Source organism: Pelodiscus sinensis, chromosome 1 (assembly GCF_049634645.1).
Source record: "Pelodiscus sinensis isolate JC-2024 chromosome 1, ASM4963464v1, whole genome shotgun sequence".
Lineage (NCBI taxonomy): Eukaryota > Metazoa > Chordata > Testudines > Trionychidae > Pelodiscus > Pelodiscus sinensis.
Window position 1 is genome coordinate 75291728 of NC_134711.1, and position 19673 is coordinate 75311400.

At 39.3% G+C, this 19673-nt stretch overlaps 1 protein-coding gene across 1 annotated transcript; it reads left to right on the plus strand.

Annotated features, from left to right (window-relative positions):
* The first annotated feature begins 1394 nt into the window (after positions 1-1394).
* Positions 1395-19568, plus strand: NTS (neurotensin). The gene is made up of 5 exons (XM_006114010.4): positions 1395-1550; positions 1944-2023; positions 5917-5978; positions 16369-16593; positions 19207-19568. Exons 2-5 carry the CDS (start codon positions 1954-1956, stop codon positions 19345-19347), a joined length of 498 nt encoding a protein of 165 aa, XP_006114072.2. The 5' UTR covers positions 1395-1550; positions 1944-1953; the 3' UTR covers positions 19348-19568.
* The last annotated feature ends 105 nt before the right edge of the window (positions 19569-19673 follow it).

The window sequence follows — 19673 nt, forward strand, 5'->3', positions numbered from 1 at the left end:
CAGTATGGGGATAAGCGGGTAGCGCGTGGGAAAGCCTATATGTGATCAATTGTTTTTGCTTTTAAAGGAAATTATTTCCTCTTCAGTCTTACGCAAAGCACCCATCGTTGGCGAAGCAATCATCCAGCGAACTCGTGGCTGGCATGTAGGCTACCCGTATCGGTCCTTAAACAAAGCCTCGCAGATCAAAATGTGCGGCGCTGTAACATAAGCATTCTCTGCCTGCGGCAGATGCGAACATTGGTCTCTGAGAAAAGTCTCATTGTCAAGAAATAACGTGATTCAGACTCATATGTTTCTTTAGCATTTCTCCTCCACACTCGCGCCACTACACTCCGGTCATTTGAAGAAGTGGACTGTGCCCACCAAAGCTCATGAAACCATCTACACGCTTTGTTAGTCTTTAAAGTGCTACCAGACCATTTGTCGTTTTTCAGGTTTTTCCTGTTACAGACTAATTCGGCTACCCCTCCGAATTAGTCTGTAATAGGAAATTAGTCTGAAGCAACATAGTAGCCCCTCTAACCTGTCCACTGCTTCGAATATTCTTTACCTCTATAAGTGACGCAGAGCGGGGGATAAACGTGACAGGGAACGAATGTAAACGCAAATGAGATCTATTTCACCAACCTAGTTTAAATGTGGCAAGCCAGGGGAGCGCTGAGGTTTTTACAAGGATCTGAAAAGCTTAAGCGGGAGAAGAATTTTTCTCATATTTCCACGGCGCCCCCTAATGGAGGCAAAAGTCTCCGGACAAAATGAAATACTTCCGCTCCCGTTTCAAGAAAGCAGCTACCGAAAGTATTGCATCCCCTGAACCGCATGCACTCGGATTTTCTGTAGGTCGTGTATTTCAATGCATTAATCTCACATTCTACTCCTCTAGAATCTCTTTTCGTTATGTCTCAGAGAGTGGGATATGGGGAAATCCCTATCAATATTGTACACGAGGGAAATGTAATTCCTATACCAGGGGGATGTTTTTCATTACCCTATAGCACCCTTAAAGTTTCAAAGATTATATACGGATAATATATGCTTCAGGGCACACGAAACAGCCTAAAATCTAGCTATTTTGTGTGTCCTAAATTAAATGTTTAATATAGATAGATAGATAGATAGATAGATAGATAGATAGATAGATAGATAGATAGATAGATAGATAGATAGATATAGTGCATAGATTTATTTTAAAAAGCCAGCCTTGGTGGCACAAAATATGGGTTCCATATAAATCACATCCATTTTACTCCCCCTCATTGTTTTGTCTAGCAGTTGGTAAAATTCGGCCCCACATTTAGGGAGGGGAGGTCTGTAACTGACGACAGCGTGCTCTCTATGGGACGCTTTGCACTGACTGCTGTGAGATGTTCGCAGCTTTAACATAGCTCCTATTTCCCAGAGCATCTTTCTTGCATCCTGTACAGCGGGCGTGCCTCTCATTGCCAGGCGATCTCTCCTTTTTAATGCCCCTCACGCATCTTAGTCTCCTGAAGGAACTAAGAGCTGCCCTGTCTCTCGGGGGGTTGTGTGCGTGAGCCAGAGGCCAGGTGAGCCGATCCCTCGGGATTGCTCTGTATTCTAGGACCCTTTCATATCGGATCGCTGCGCGCTTCCAGGAGTGTGGGGCGGCGAAGCGCAATTAGTGAATCGCGTCAGTTTCCTTCAGCCCCGAGCGGCTGGGGGCGGGGGCTGAGGAGGAGGAGGGGAAGGAGAAGGGAGGGTAATTCATTAAGAGACAATCACTCTACTTTTGTGACATCACCCCACTGCTTATATACTTAGGGAATGGTCCAGGGTTCCCCTTATGGGTTCAGACGGTCACAAAGTCCTCTCAAGGCAGCGAGGGAAGGAAGCAGCTGTACTTTCTCTCTCTTTCTGTCCGTGTCTGTGTCTGTCTCTCTCATCTCTTCTTCTTAGTATTGATGGACTTTACTTTCTAGAGGGCTGAAGATGGCAAGAATGAGAATTCAACTGGTGTGTGTGATCCTGCTGGCTTGCACCTCCTGGAGCCTCTGCTCAGGTAAGTTGGGCTTTGCGACTTCTTTGGGATTCCCTTCTAAGCAGTGTATTGATGTGGGGGTGTCTGTTCCTCTCCCCAAACCTACCTCTGTGGTTAGTTATAAGACTGATTTGCATTTAAGCCAGGGAAAGTGGAAGGGTTTTGTGTGGGTTTTTTAAAAAGTTTTTACATCTGTTTAGTCATTTTGAGATAGTAGTATAGTAGTCCTTCCTATCAGATCAAAAGAAATAAAGTGAATTAACTTGCACACACCTGGAGCCACCCCTGATAATGTGTTGAAGGACAGTTTCTCTGTCATTCCCATGAATTTGTCCCATCACTTTCACCTGCTCTCTCACAGCATCAATATGAGATGTTTTTTAAAAGTTATAAAATAGCCTTTGAGGATGTGGCCATTCACTTTGTAACAAATATTGGAAGGCATTTGTGATCTATGGGCTATTATGGTGTTCTCTCAAATATCTTAGGCAATATCTTTTCTATCACTCATATGAAGCCTTGAAAAATCCTCACCAAAATAATTATATGTGTACTTAAATATACACTACATGTGTCATATCCATCAATGATATGGATACAAAAACTGAAGCTGGAGTGTTAAAAGAATCCTTACCAAATTACCGAAGGGGGAGGAAAGCTAAAAGCTTGCCCAAATCACATCATAGAAGAATAAACTACAGTGACTTTCTACTCCAAGTGTAATTGCTTGAAATAGCCAGAGGATAACAGATGATCTGTAACACATATTCATAATTTCTTGGGGAAAATAACATAGCTAAATGTATACATAAACATGTAAAATGCTATGCAATGACTTGTACAGCTATACAATCACACACACAAGCATATGCAGCAGACGTCAAAACAGACTTGCTAACTTATAAAATAGATTAGTACATGATTAACATGATTTATGATACTATGAAATATACTGAAAGTGATACACATATTGAGGGAGGGTCTAGGACTTAATATACTTACCCCATTTCAGCATGGAGGGGAAGGAACAGATGAGATAATCTAGAGGGCCTACCTTTCTAAAGGTCAATGAAATGCTAGGAAAATGGAAAGAATATATGTGGAAATTATAACCCTTAACATTCAATTTTCAGAATTCTGTTTCATGGTGTATTCAGGAGTATCGGGCTCCTCCCTTTAGACTAAAATGTCTTACCTTGTAAACGTCTATATCAGGTAGTATATTAGCATTGTTCAAGAAGATAAATGGTTATGCCTTAACAAGATGTTAAAGGAATACTCACAAAATATTTTGAAGAGAATAACGAGTAAAATAGGTGTTAGTATTGGATGGTGTGAGAAGCGTAAGCAAAATCTAACACAGAATGGATCTTTGGATCTGATACTGCTTCTGCTCAAAGAGATGGAGTTTTGTAATGACTTGTTCTCAGCAGGATCTGTTTCCCAGAATAATAAAGCAGTGAGAATAACGACCATTCTTAGTTTTTAGGTAGCGAAGCAGGTTCGTATCCTAACGGCCATAGTAGCACCTGATTTAATTTGCCAGTAAAGTCAATGGAAAGTCTCCCATTGATTTCACTAGACATTGGACTGGATCTGTATTAAAGACAGTAGGACATACCATAATTAAAATGATTTATTTTGCTTAAAATTATAAAAATGTGTACCTTGGACAGAATGACCTGCTCCTAGTGGAAAACTCTGCACTCTTTTTTTCTAAGTCCCAGAACATGTATTTTGCTTTTCTTTTGAAAATAAGGTTTCTACCAAAGGGAAAAGATAGCATGTACAATTTAAATATATAACAAAGTGCAGAATTTCAATTCAGTTAAGGTATGAGTCAGAAAGAGAAGAGCAAACTTTGTATTCGGAGCTCTCTCTAATTCTGCCCCCATGGCATCCCTGCCTTCAACTCTTCCTTCACTGCTTCCCGTGCCTGGTGCTTATCTGCCCATCTCTCTTTTGCCTTCTCCTATGTCTTTTTTTTTAGCTGACTCCTGAATCCACGCTTCTCTCCCTCCTAACCTTCTAACTTGGAACAGTCTCCCTGCTTAGGTATTCAAGCTTTTTTGCTCTCTTCTTTCAAAATATTGCTTAGCACCTCCACATTCCATACAGCATTACACATATCATGGCCATTCTACATGCTCTATTTTTAGTTTGGATTTTGTAGTGTAAACTCCTTAGGACAGAGTCCCGTTCACAGGACTTTTCAAAGGTACTACGATGCTGTATTGATAACTGGTGCAGAGGAGGTCTGCTGCAGTTGTTAGGGGGTATGAAGAACCTATCTTTCAAGAGGAGGCTAAAAAAGTTTAGTTTGTTTAGCCTAGCAAAATGTAGGCTGGGACAAGATTACACACTACAAATACATCAAGATGAAAATGCCAGGAGGGAGAAGAGATATTTAAGCTAAAGAACAATGTAGAATAATAATAGGTAAAATAAGGTTTCTGACCAGAGGAATGGGGTTCTGGAACAGCTTCCCAATATGAGTAGTAGGGACAAACAGAATAACTACTTTTAAGATGAAGCTAGATAATCTTTTTAAAGGAATATATATCCTAAGGTTGCAGTTGCAGGGAACTGGACTGGATGATCCAAAAAGCCTTCCCAGTCTTACTTTCTATATTCCTATGACTGCCAAGGTAGTAGTAGTAGTAGTAACATAAAATAAAATAATAATAATAATAATAAACCCAACTCTTGTATAGCACTTTTCATCCATAGATCTCAACCCTGAATGGAACTGGCCAACAGATTCTACTGTGTAGACCACCTACATAATAGCAATCACAATGCTGACCACGCTAATGCAGCTGAGATTTATCATACATTGTTATGATTGTTAGGATGCCTAGAGCCTCACACAGGTTTATCTTTTTATTTATTTTTTAAAATCTAAGTATATGTATATTTCAAGTTCTAAGTATTTTTTTTAAAAATCTAAGCACTGCAAGAGGGAACCTGAAATTCCTGAGATTTCCCACGTTTTCTAGATTTTTAATGTGATTTACTGATTGGCTTGGAATTAGTGTTGATTTTAGAAAGTTACAAAACAATTAATGAATTAAAATTTGCTTCAAGAGCGGTCTTTCATGATTTCTGGACATTCACCATAATTTTTGAGTTATGTTTGCTTAATTTGTGAAGTAATTAACCTCTTTCACATAATTCAGTGCAAAGCAGAATAAAGTTCTTTCTGCATGATCCTTCTAAAATAATGTTCCCCTATGTTGGCCTGTGTAGGGCCAACTAAATCAGTAGAAAGGAATTATTCCACTACAGTAAATCTCAGACACACTCACACTCTTAAAAAGTCAATAAGCCAAATTCCAATCAGTCTGAAATCCTGGTATGGGTAAAATTTACGCTGATGTAGATGAGAGTTTTGCCCATTGACTATAACTGCTATTAATATTTATTCTTTAAAAACTTAATTCCATCTCTATTGTGAATAAATGTATTTTTAAAATAAAGAATTAGAAAGTCAGCTTCTAAAAGTTTGCAAAGGTGTCAGACAAGCTTGTTAAGATGATAATGGCATCATACTGACAATTGATTAGAAGATTGGGCAACATTTTTATTTACAGAAATGGCTACAAATTATGAGCCTGAGATCAGTCCATTAAAGTGAATGGAAATCTTTCAGTTGAATTCAGTGACTTTCGACCAGGCCCCAGAACAATGGCGAATGATTGTTTATAGATGCATCATTAACTTATGTTGTATGTCCATTAAAAGACCCTTGCAGTCTGGATCATAGTCTAAAAAAACAAGACACTCGCATTATTGTTTATCCAGTATTGAAGTCAAAGAGCTCTTTTTGAGATATGCCTACATCCTATATGCTGAAATCAAATTACTCCGATTTGTGATGAAATAGTACACATATGTTTCTGATTTATTCCTAGATTCAGAAGAGGAAATGAAAGCGTTAGAAGCAGATTTATTGACCAATATGTATACATCAAAGGTAATTCCTTTTTTAAACCTTTAGCTGACTTGGAGGGAGCACATGAATTCTCATTACAAGGCTGGAAGACTTTGCACAAAGTAATAACCTACAGTCTAGACATAAAAGTTCAGTACAAGGCATTACTTTGGTGCAACATTTTCTTCTAGTTCAAAGGAAGACTAGAGGTGTTGATGTGACAGAAAAATTAAAGTGTTTCTCACTTGTGGTGATGGTACTTTCATTAAACTTTTCAGGTTGTATTTGGGGTAGAAATGTAGATTTATTGGAGAAAAGTGTTTCCAATAGGATTATGTCTGAACTGATCTTGAATTAATGCATAAATGAGATTTTATTGTACTTTTTCCACATATGCATAAATTAACATATTCAGAAGACAAAAACTGTTGCCCACACATGCTGCTTTTGGATTAGGAATAATATAGCTGTTTTAGTGATCATGGAGAACACCTGAAAAATAGTAAAAAATATCAGCAAATAGTTTCCTTTCTGAGTGACCAAAGAACCAGCCATAGATTTACCTTCTAAATGCTCAGAGTTCAGTGATTTAAAAAAAGCTTTCAATGGGTAAAATATCAAAAACTGAACATATATCCCTCTCCATTAATGAAATTGAAATTAATAGGCAGTAGGTTTAAAAACAAACAGAAGGAAGTTTTTCTTCACTTGGCACACAGTCAATCTGTGGAACTCCTTGCCACAGGATGTGGTTAAGGCTAGGACTTTACCAGGGTTCAAAAAAGAGCTAGATTGATTCATGGAAGTTAGGTCCATCAATAGCTATTAGTGAGGATGGGTAGGAATGATGTCCCTAGTCTCTGTTTCTCTGGAGCTGGGTGACAGGGGAGGGATCACGTGAGGATTACCTGTTGTGTCCCCTCCCTCTGGGGCATCTGGTATTGGCCACTGTTGACAGACAGGATACTGGGCTGGATGGACCATTGGTCTGACCCAGTATGGCTATTCTAATGTTCTTATGTTCTAAAGTTTTTGGCTGCTACCTGTCAAATGTGAATGTTTTGTTTTTGATACTTCACCTATGGGAAGCTTTTATGTAACACCATGATGTATCATGAAAGCATGAAACGAAGAAATGTGTGTGTGTGTGTGTGTGTGTATATACACATGCGCACACACGTTTCAAGCTTTAATGATACATGATTTATTTATTTACATAGATTTTAAACAGGATGTTTTAGCCCTTTTCACAAGAGTGGTCAAAACATTTTGCATTTTAATGGAAAATCAGGAGAAAATTGTCATACATTTTAATTCCACAAATTAATGTTTAATTACTAAGTTAAAGAAGAAAATTACCTTTGGGCTGTTATTCCACATTTTCTCACCTCAAAGTTTCTCCCTTATGCTTTCTGATACCACATGATATCAGGTGCCAATGGAAACAAGAGAATGGATTAACTGGATATATCGTTTGATCTAGTATGGTAATTCCTAGATTTTTGTGTTCCAAATCAGTAAGGTAACATGGCCCAAATATCAAACAAACCTACTTTCTGACTCCTGATGGTCCAGGAAAAACTCCTGCAGTTAGGCCCAGACTTAGGGCAAGGTGAGCAAGGCAGTTGCCTTGGGCCCCTCACCTTCAGGGCCCTGTGCTGCTCAGCACCCGCCTGCCCATCGACTCGCTCGCTGCCCTGGCTGGGAGCCGTCCTGCCACGCGGTGCAGCTAGGGTTGCCAGATGGTTTAACCAAAATTACCTAACACCTGCCCCCAGAACAAAACAAAAACAAAAACAAAACCACTGTGGAAAAAAATCTGTTAAAAAAAAGGGGGAGGGATACCAAAGTTTTGAGCTATTAAAAAAATTATTTGAAAAAAAAAAAGCATGTCCCCTTTAAGAAATGCTTTTGAGGCTTTTTGGCCCTAACAGGCTGCAAGCGGCTGTCCACCATCTTGTCTTCCTGCTCCGGGCCAGACAGCTCCCCTGTAGAACCAGGTAAGCACCCAGTATTTTTGTCTCCTGGCCAGGAAAAAAAAAATCAGAAAATACTGGACATTTTAGGTGTCCGGTATTTTCTGGATTTTTTTATCGGACAGGAGGCAAAAATACTGGACTGTCCAGGTGCAGCTAACCACAACATGCCACTTGGGCCCCACAAACTCTTTGGCCTGCTTGTAGTAGGGAAAAGATCAATGGGGATTCTTTTCCTGGGACTAATTTAGGGTTAGGATTCCGCAAAAGCATTCTTCTGCTGAACCCCACAGGGCTAAAATGCTCTTGATGGAGTCCTAGCACCAATGAAGTTAGAGGGAGTTTTCTTATTGACATCAGTGGAGCCAGGATCTCACAACTGATTGCTCCCTTCCCACATCACAAACAAGAAACACTAAAAAAAAAAAAGTGTGTGGTGATTGATTAAGAATATGCTAAAATTGAATCAGAGTTGATTTTTGTTATGTGTAGTGTTGGGAGAGGCAACTTGCTGTTAAGGCCTCCCTCAGTCCAGAAGGCTTTATAGTCCATTAACACAGTTCAAGTGACTTAATAATAAATACATCTGTCTTAACAAAATGGACTTGTGATAAGAACTTAGCTTGTGGTGACACAGCTGTGAATCTCAGACTCCATGATATACTGTGCGTATTCTCTTCAAGTTCAAGTAAAGTATAGTGAAGTCCCTCAAAAGTCACCTTTTGTTTGGATGAGATAACACCATTCCAGCAACGGCATCTTCAATTATGTCACCAATTTACAGGGATAGTAAATTATGAACTTTGTGCTGGTATGCCGCCTTCATCAGATCAAAACTTCATTTCTAGTGACTATTTTAATTGTGTAAAACAACATGAGGCACATTTTGGGATGGAACATGTGGTAGTTGACCAGAGCTTCCTGAATTAATGTCTGTTGACTGCCACTTCATATTTAATTTAAATGGGGAATAACTACTTTTATTTTTCACTAATTGTCTGAGATATGGAGTTGCTAGTCCAATCAATCTCTAATAATTTTGTTGGCCTTCACGTCGAAGAGAAAAAAGTAAACCTGTTTTAGTAAGTCAGAATTAAGAAATGTGGCAAGTTGTCAGCCATATTCATACTGCTTAGCATTCCTTGTACATCCATAAGATATTTTCAGCAAGTGTGTTCTGACTGCATAGTATGTCCTAGTGCTCAAATTATTTAAAATGATTCACAGCTCAAGTGACCTCTGACCTATCCTTCCTCAATAGTAAGAGAGTGAAGGACTCTTCTTTGACTAAGTGAATCTACAACTTACCATAAAACATGCCATAACCTACAGTCGATGGTACTGACTTCACAAACTATTGCCCAGTGTCCATTCCCTCCTTTTCTAAGTAAGCATTTGGGTGCCAGGTCTTTCTCAGTCAAGCTTTAGATCAGGGCATGGCAGTCTGGTAGACGTCTTCTTCCTGGGCACAGAAAAGGGAAGCACATCCATACTCATTACTCATTCCGACCATCTACATCATTTGACTCTACTGATCACCAAATACTTTTGTCACATCCCTGATGGATGGAGAAGTTCCTGGGGCAAATGGGAGCCCCCCAAAATGGTTTAGGTCTTTTTCTCTACAACAGTTCCTCTATCTCCAGGGTTCTCACCTATGGAATCCCACAAGACTTACTTTTCTCTCTCATTTTACTCAACATTTACTCAGCAATTTGGAGACCTAGAAAGACAACACAGCCTGAAGTGTCATCTGTATACACTCACTTTGCATAAAACAAACAGCACTGGTGCCCAGATTTCTGTGCCTAGCTAAAATTGGCACCTGGGTGAAGAACAACTTGCTAAAGAAGAACTGAAATGATGCTGGTAGAATGTGGAGTCACTTTAAAGACCATGCCTCTTCTATAATATTCTATGCTTTTTAGGCATCTGTTCTCAGACTATTAAACTTGTCAACAACCAGGGTCATTTTCAGCACCTCATTGCTATAGAATGACACAAAAGCAATATCCAGTATTTGTGGGTGTAAAATCTGCCCACTACTGTGTCTGGTCAGATGATATAGCACTCTCCTATCAGATGTAGCCCTGGCTTCAGTCATCCATCCATTCATGCGCTCTAACTTGGGGTATGTCTACACTGCCAACCTAGTTCGAACTAGGGTGGCTAATGTAGGCATTCAGACTTGCAAATGAAGCCCAGGATTTAAATATCCCAGGATTTATTTGCATGTTCCCGGACGCCACCATTTTTAAATGCCCCGTAGTTCGAACTCCTTGCCTGCGACTACACGTGGCACGGACTAGGTTGTTCGAATTAAAGTTCCTAATTTGAACTACTGTTACTCCTCCTGCAATGGGGGAGGCAGTGTAGACATACCCTTGGATAACTGCTACTCATATGTGCAAGGACATCAATGTACCTTGGAAAAAATGCAACTTGATTCAAACTCAGCTTGTCTGCTTAGCAACAGAAAAAAGGAAGGAGGTTTTTTACATTATTATTTCTATTTTTAAATATCTTGGAGGCACTCCAATACTACACTATTGGTGGCAGATGAACAACTAAAAAATATATTTCCTATATACATGACATGTCTTGTTCTGCCAATATACCAGGCTACACTGATGTCCTGTTGAATTCACCTGAATATCTATTTGCAGAACACACTGAATTATTCTATTGTGGAAAAAGGATGAAACATCTAAGCAATAAAAATCATACTACCTGGAAGAATAAAGTGCTCTCTCATGAAAAAAAACAACAAGCACACACTCACTGCAGAGCAGCAATCAAATACTGTACTATGTGACTTCCATGCACTGTGGCATATTCAAGGTCCAAGCATAATTTTTTGGTTCCAGTACAAACTTGTACCATGGACCTTCTCTCATCCATATATTACAATTTGCAGTCTGGGTCAGCCTCCCACAGGACCTACAGGCCCAGATAAACTGTACGCTCCCCCCTCTTTCTGGGGGCCCTGAGTATACCTTCAGAACTCCATAGCCAGTGTCCTCACTGGTTGAGCTATTTCTGGCATAAAATTATCTGAATTGGTTTGATGTTCTATTTTTTAAAATCTCTTTTGCGGAGGATGAATTAGAGGATAGAGAGAGCAAGAGCTGAAATGAATTTGTTTGTATAAACTTTGTAACATTCAAGATTGATCTGTGTTCTAGCAGCTAATACTATGCACACAGGACACTATAATTTACGACTACATCAAAAGAGTCTCCATAGGCACTATCTGACCACAATCAGAGGTAAGCCAGCTACCGTGTGACCAATTCCATTTGGTGGAATTCAGAATCAATATATACCACCCGGCTATTTCTTGAGGGTAAACAATTAGAACTGGTTGGAAACTGTGATGTCACAGAGTTTGGCTGGAAAAATGCTGATTTGTTGAACATGAAATGTTTTGCAAAAGCAGTTTGAGTTTGACATGGTTGCATCCCAGTCAGGGTTCTGAAAACACCCTGTCCATCATGCAGATTTATGCTTAATACAGATCTTCCATGTGAAAGCTAACAGGCTTCCTGACATGAAACTGGGAGTCTGAAAAATGTGGGAATTCTGGTTCTAACCTAACCTAGCCTCTAACTCAGGCTTGGCTCCCAGATCCACAGGAAGGAACCTGAAAGCCCCAGGAGATTGAGCTTCAGGCTTTTGGCTCCACTGGGGAAAAAAAAACCCTAGAAAACCTGGGAGCTCTCTGGAATTTCAGGTTCCATCTTGCAGTGCCTGGAAATCCTGGGACAGGCTTCCAGGATCCACAGCAGCCCTACTATGCAGACTTCCCTGGGACCCCAAAGCTTCCCGACAAATAAGCCAGCTGGATCCCTGTGTTCCCTGGCTTCTCACTGGACAGTTCTGGGGTCAGTTGGCCCAGGAGTTTGAAAGCTCTGAATTCCCTGCGCTGTTAGTCTGTATTGGGAGTCTGCCTCAGAATTGCAGGGAGTTCAAGCAGCATCTAACTGAAAAGGACATTTTTGACAGTTTCATGGCTGCCATTGGAATAGCAGCTGTGAAACTAACACAAATGTCCATTTCAACTAGCTGCTCCCAAGGAGCAAATTTAATTTCAGAAGTACCATGTAAATTCAATATTAATTTTTTTATTATTTTCTGGTTTGGGGGAAGTTTCTGTGTCTAAAAAAAAAAATCAGAATATCAACATATATCATGAGCTAGAAAGTATCAGTGCTGGCTAACTCTATTAACAAGTGGGACACAAACTTTCAGAAATACATAAAAAAGAAATAGAAAAGGCCGACTGTATTTCTGAGTCCAAAAAACTCTCAACATTCTATTTCATAAGAAGAGCTATCAATGCAAAACCATATATCATATTCACTGTATGAATTCTTCAGTGCCTATAAATCTCAAAGCCAGATTCATACTACAAACAACCTCTGCTGTTTTATGAAATCACTGCCAGATTCTTTTTTGAACTAACCTTTAGTATATTAGCGGCATCCTGTGAGACTGTGGTACTTTGATCTCCTTCATGGCTGTTTTCTAAACCATAGCATAATCATTTGTAGTCACTTATGTGAATGATAGTCAAGAACTGTGTGGAAAATTCACCATTCATTGAATGTGACCCAGGATTCTTGAGCTCCATGAGTGTGAGGTTATGCATTATCATATCACCAGACAGTTCGCACAACTTATAGACACATACTCAGTGTCTGTTGTTACAGTGAAGTAACAATCTTCTTCTCTTCACTCCATCAGGGGAGGTTTCTAAGGATCAGAGTTTTATAATAACAATACCTAGCTCTTACATGGTGCTTTTCTGCTGTAAAGTTCAAAGTGCTTAAGAAATCAGCACCCATTTTTTAAAGATGGGGAGTTGTGGCTTTGGAAGTTGACGTGAGTTGCTCAAGATAACTCAACAAGCCAGTGGGCAGAGCCAGGTACACAGAGTCCTGGTCTGGTGCTGTAACTAGGAAGTCATAGTCCTCTGTAAATAACCCTCATATATGCAGTCTTTTGCCTGACAATTAACCTAGTCAGTCAGTTCTTAAGGGCATAAGATCACATTCTGATCCAATATTGCTGCAATCAGAAGAAATTACCCTAAAGTTAGAGGAGTTACATTGACATAAATGTGGCATAAATGGGAATTTGGGTCCATTATACCAAAGATAAATTGGAACATCTTACAAACAATGCTACAAAGACCAATAACTACCACACATTATCCAAAGGGGACTCTTCTCCTGGTCCACCTAGTAAAAACTGTACTAAATTTGACTTAGCTCGGGGTTGCTACTTGCATATGCCACCCATGTCTTACAAAAATTGTTCTTTGACATGTCAACACCTTCAAAACCCAAAGGATACTGCAGCACTACTGAAAGCCACAGAATCTTCCTTCACATACTGAAAACATCCTTCCTAGTGCATAGGCATGGAAAGCTTCATCTTTTGTGTGAAAAAATTCTGTCCTTTTTATGCCACAAATAATTTAAAGTAAACCAAAGGGAGTTTTGAAATTGAAATGGCACTTTGTTAATTTTTCTAAATTCATCTCCTGCTAATGAAATCAGGCATTCCATGAAGAGGTTAATTGTTATGAACCTGTCACATCCTTCCAATTTATTCAAAACTCTAATTACTCACCTGAGTGGGAGACCAGATGAGCCCTAAGTAAACAAAATAAAACACAAAGTTTTAAGCAGCCAAGGATGTGTTTCCTTTTCAGCTACAAAACAAAATACACTTTTCTGAACAGTGAAAGCAAATATTGCTGGGAAAGCCAAGCTTGTCTAACAAATAGCTAAATTTTGCCCACTTCGCAGTACACTTCTGTCTGAGGGAAGACTATGGTCTAAAGGGAATTTATTTTAAAAGTGCAAACATTAATTCAAATTTCTGTTGCGTTCTTAGTCTGTTTTTATGACATTTGTCTCCATCTCTCCCCAAAACAAATCAAAAAGCCCGAAACAAAAAAACCTCAACCCCAGAACCCCAACCCTGAAACCAAACACAAAATACAAAACCAAACACACACAACCAAAACACAGCTAACAATGAAAACCCTATAAATCCAATATACAGCCCTTCCCCTTCACCATGCTATCACTACATAAAATAAAAGTCAGCTATATTATTTCATACTGTCCTCCAGTCACAAGGCTTGGTCTCTACATTAGTATTTGTTCCTGGTAACATACAAACAAATACACTTTAATTCTTTTTTGAACTAAGCTTAACATTAATTTGCAACAAAGGAGATTTCGGGTTAGATATTAGAGGAAAAAAAACTAAATATAAGGCAAGCTGAGTATTGGAGTACAAGGGGGGAGGGGTGTTGTGGAATCCCCACCATTAGAGGTTTATAAGAATAGATTAAATAGTCATCTATGAAGAATGGGTCAGGTATATTTAAACTTTCCTCAGGACAGGTGGATTGGACTAGATGACTTCCTGAGATCCCTTCCAGCCGTTTCATTTCTATGAATCAGTGCATGACATGGATCATTTGGGAGCTATGAGATCAGTGAACAAGAAGTTACTGCTCAGCTTATTCTTTCTTGTGTCTAGAACTTTAATGTCTCTAGTTCCTGTTTAAAGGAAATGACTTTCTGTGCTGGAGGGGAAACAACATTTTAAAGATGAGAAAACAGATGGAGAACCCAATGAGCAGAAAATATGATGGAATAATGAAGCACTGAGTGAAATCAAGGCAAGATGGGACCTTAATGGATCAACCAGGACAGTTGATACAGAGTCTCTGTCTGGAGATCCAGCTTAACTAGGATGAAATCTTCCCATATAAGTAAATTATTTTAGAGTTTGATGGCTCTTACATAGCTGAGCTCTTATTGCTCACCCAGTCTTACAGCTTCAGTATCCATTACCAACCCTTATTCAACAAATTGTGAAACTGAAGATGAGCATATAATACCAAACCTATCTTCATATTTGCAAACTTCTCTCTTATGACAACCCCGCTTCTCTTCCACAATGTATTGTCTTCTCCCTACCCACTGTTACAAATTCAACTTCCTTTCATATTTCCTGATCTCCAACACTTTTTCCCTAATCCAATCATCTTGAACTCCCCTTCTTTCTACTAGATCTCTCCGTTCTACCCAATGTGCCTGCCTCCTCACTTGCTCCGCATTCTGTTTGCCTACTAGGGCCTTCCCCTACCACCAGCCCTGTTGGATATCTGCTCCCACATGATTTGCCTTTCTGCTGACTTTGGATATTTAACTCTGAATAGATGTACACAAAATTTAGAATTTTCCCTCTTGATAAGGAGTTTACACAACCATTGCCATTCATGTCTATCTCATAATAATGGTAATAGGTGGCACAGATATTTATAGAAGACCAATAGCATTAATCTTTTGCATCCCCATTTTGTAATGCAATTGAATTGCATGGGAATACGTTCAGAATTGCAGAATAAAGGTGCTGAAACCTTTTCCAACTTGCCCTACAAATAAATTCCATACCATGTATAAAGTTCAAAGTGGCTTCCTAGGGAAGAAGGCATCAAAGTCAGCTCAGATCTATTCCCTAGGCCACACTCTAGATCCTCACCAACATAAGAGTCACTCTCAGCTCCTGTATATAAATGTAGGTTAACAAGTTACCTTCCCCAGTGAGTAAGCAGAATCCACTCAGTCTATTCTCATTATCATCAACAGGTGCTAGAAGCGAGGCTGTGAGGTGTTTTAGAGAAAAAACACCTCACCCATTGCAAGAATACTTTGAGTCTTCCATTTCTTCATTATTTCCCTTCATGTTTTTCTCCACAAACTTACCCCACACCACTACCCATAAAGAAGCAGATACTGAATAGCTCATCTATATTTGCTTAATGTATGTACACATCATCTTACCCTGTAATTTCATTTTGGCACTCTGCAACCCACTATGCTCTGCAGACAGCTCCTTACACAAGACTATAAACTGAAGGCGACTGCTGCCTTACACACCTGTGTCTAGAAAAAGCATACCCCTTTCAGGAGCAGACAAGTACCCCATTCTGCTTTGCAGTTTGGGGAGGAAGATCCTCTTGCTCACAAGGATGTAGATTGACTCATCATGCTTATTGGTTAGGCTGAGTTCCCAGCACCAGAACGTCACCAACAAACCTGATTCTCCACACCCTTGAACCTTATAAAACCATTTATACTTACGCAGAGTGGGGGTGAAATATACCATTCTGAATTGATGGCAGTTTCCTATCACATTGCACATGAATCCATTGAATGCAAGCTGCTTGAGGATCAGACCCTGTAGGCTTAATAAATATTTGTCTTAAGTACAGCACCCCATAATCACTGCCTTCAATTTTGGTAGACAAAAACAAACAAAACCCCTAAAGAAAATATGCTGTTCCCATTACGAGGCTTTGCAATGTCACACTGCAGTTGCTAAAGAGAAGACAGCATTTCATGTAGTGTCTGTTTTGTATCTTTCAGATTAACAGAGCAAAACTTCCTTACTGGAAGATGACCCTGCTAAATGTGTGCAGTCTTATAAACAACATAAACAATCAAGCAGAGGAACCAGTGGAGTCTGAGGAAGATGATGTCCTTCAAAGAGGACAGTTTCCTGCTGCTTTCGATGGCTCCAACTTGGAAGCGATGCTGGCAATATACCAACTCCAAAAAGTTTGCCACAGCAGAGCCTTTCAGCAATGGGAGGTAAAGCAACATGTCACTACTGCATTCACTTGAAGGACTCTGCTTTTATATTGTATTCATATTTTGAGAGAGACTTAAAAACCTAGATCCTGTCTGCTACTTATGGCCTCTTCAGAGCCTTAGTATCTTTGGCCAAAGCGTCCCCCTTCTACATTCTTGGGCACTTCCTCCATTGTTGGTTATCCATCTTGTTGCTGCTCTCCATTGTTGGTGGTTTTATTTAAACTGTCTTGTAGATGTATTATTTGTGAAGCGCTGCAGGTTGCTTTGGACTAGATCAATGAAAAATACTAGCTCTTAGTCATTTCTCCACACTTTGTAGCTATTCCTCCAAAAACTAAGCAGGGTCATGACAGAACAGAACATTAAACTCTGTTATACTGGAGTAGAGGTCACCTGGGTTTACACAGGTGTGACTAAAAGCAGAGTCATAGATGGCCTTCTGTACGTGCATAGAATCATTGGGCTCAAGTCATAGTTGCCTATTTGCACTATGTGAGTACAGCATGTATACAAAGCCACCACAGTTGCCCTGCGGAATACCAAAAAGCAGGGGGTTTCCACCTTACCAGAATTGCTTTATGCAAACTTAGGGGACCTTCTAGTGCCCTGAGGCCCAGAACGGAGAGTGCAAAAAAAAAAGTGGTGGTTCGTTCTCTCGTTCTCTCTCTCCTCCTCCCCTCATCACAGCTGAGGAGTCAATCCATTGGCTCTGCTGGACCACAGCAGTGTGCTGCCTGTGCATCACATTCCTTTGAATCAGCTGCAGTTGTGTTTACACAGAATGGCAGCAACAAGTCTCAGAGTCCTTTTCATCACTACATTTTACACTGCAGCATACTACCATTACCATGATACTGAGGTGTTTCTTACCCTGGAGAGGCGAAATGGAGGGTCGACAGGTTCATATAAGTCATAGAAAAATTCTGGTCCTGGTGCAGCTTAGATGTAAGGTAAAGGAGTGCAAAGTAATATTAATTGAGTTTAATAGAGAAGGGGAGGAGACTGAGGGAAGGCAGTGTTAAGAAAAGGGCTCCACTGCCAGCAATGAACAGTACAGTACCCACCGTCCTCTGATCCTATTAATTCAACCTCTGTTCCAAAGCCCACAAAACTCACTTAGAATCTTCCTATTGATTCCAACAGATTTTAAATTAGGTCCCATTTACATAGTGATAATAGATGCTGGTGCCCCAAACCAGGGTTTAAGTGAAACCAGAGCCACCCAGAACAGAATTCCAATAAACATGTTCAAACCTGTAGGAACCCTGGGTGCACCCCATTGGGCTGAAGACCCAATCCTCAGCCTCTCCCACAGGTCTGAAGCCCCAAGCTCCGAGATTCCAGAAAACACTCAGAGAAAATTTAAGCATTACCCCCAAACAATTAAGTTATGAATGCTACGAAAATTTAGTTTATTGACCCTTTGTCAGACAGTTGGATTGAGTTTGATCATTAAAAGGTTTAGTAATAAGAATGGATTGAATCAGCTCAGATAAACTAAGAACCAACCTGGCCCTTCATCCATAACTGAAAGCACAATTGTTTTTGAACCATCTGATATTAACCTTTCTGTTTATATTTGCACATTTGTGGTTTGAAATTTTTTATATATTTCTCAATTTGCCTAATCATGAAAGTAAAGACCCAGTAATATTGTGAGGAAAGCTGAAATAAGCAAGAAGTAGAAATCCATAAGAATTCCAGCCTACATTTTACACTAAAGATGTTTAAGAACTTTAACTTCTGAAAGCTAAGCCCAGATTAAATAAAAGTTCCCAGGGTAAAATCCTGGTGCCAAGTTAATGTCAGTCCCATTTACATCAATGAGATCTATTTCACCCCTTCCCCACAAATTTGAGATTCTCATCAACAATGTGATTATTGATTAGGCAGATATTGTTTTATAATTAATTCCTTGACATAAGTAGTCTAAAGTCCATTGTATTTGTTTCTAATGGATACATAGAGGGTGTGTCTACACAACATCCTTAACTTGAAATAAGCTATGCAATTTGCACTATGAAAAGTGAGTAGTTTATTTGGAGGTTATTTCGAAATAAAGTGCTATTTCGACAAATCCCTTAACCCATGTGGAACGAGGATTACAAGAATGCTGGAATAGCATGCTCCTTATTTTGAAATATATTTCAAAATAATGAGCGTGTTTAAAGATGCTGTATAGATGTAGCCTAAGGGTGCATCTACACAGCAGGGCTTAACTTGAAATAAGCTACACAAATTGAGCTACATCAATTGCGTAACTTATTTCGAAATAGCTTATATCGAGTTTTGGTTTTGTCTACACAGAACTTATGTTGAAACAGAGCACTCTTCCTCCGACTTCTTTTACTCCTCATGAGGGTTACAGGAATCTGAGTAAGAAGTCCTCCAGCTTGACAGTATTTTGACATGTCAAAATAACTGCTGGCTGTGTAAACATGGACAATGTTATTAAGAAATAACACTAGTTATTTTGAAATAATGTTGCTGTTTAGACATAGCCTTAGAGATCTGTAGATTTACAAAAATAACAAAGAGATAAATATTTTTCTTTACCTTTAATCCAAAGAAATCAAGAGATACCACAGTGTCTTTTTTCACATTTTACAGTTACTTCAGCAGGATGGTTTCAATCAAGAGGAATCAAACCAAGATATAATGAAGAGAAAAACTCCTTATATCCTGAAACGGCAACTACATGTTAACAAAGCCAGAAGACCGTACATACTCAAGAGAAGTTCATACTACTGATGCAGCAAAGACAGCAATGTATATTTAGTTTGAGCAACTGTGCTTTATGGTTATCTGATTTAAATCTAAAATCATATTTGTGTGAAAATATACTGTGAAAAATCATCAAGATTATAACATAACTGTGTCTTTTTTGCATTGTTGTTTCTTGAATGTGATTTTTCCTACTTGAGATTAATTGGACCAATACATTTACAAATAAATCTAGTTTCTAAGCATGATGTATTGTACACAACTGAGATTTCAACATATTTGCTACAATATAAGGGCCTTTTTCTGTGTTATAAAACACATTTTCTATGCCAAAAAGTAAATCAATAGTCCAT

What these genes read in the sequence shown, in the direction of transcription:
- NTS (XM_006114010.4), top strand. Translation starts at nt 1,954, where the DNA reads ATGGCAAGAATGAGAATTCAACTGGTGTGTGTGATCCTGCTGGCTTGC. An exon ending in CCAATATGTATACATCAAAG is followed by an intron (nt 5,979 to 16,368) that starts GTAATTCCTTTT and finishes TGTATCTTTCAG; the next exon opens with ATTAACAGAGCAAAACTTCC. An exon ending in GAGCCTTTCAGCAATGGGAG is followed by an intron (nt 16,594 to 19,206) that starts GTAAAGCAACAT and finishes CACATTTTACAG; the next exon opens with TTACTTCAGCAGGATGGTTT.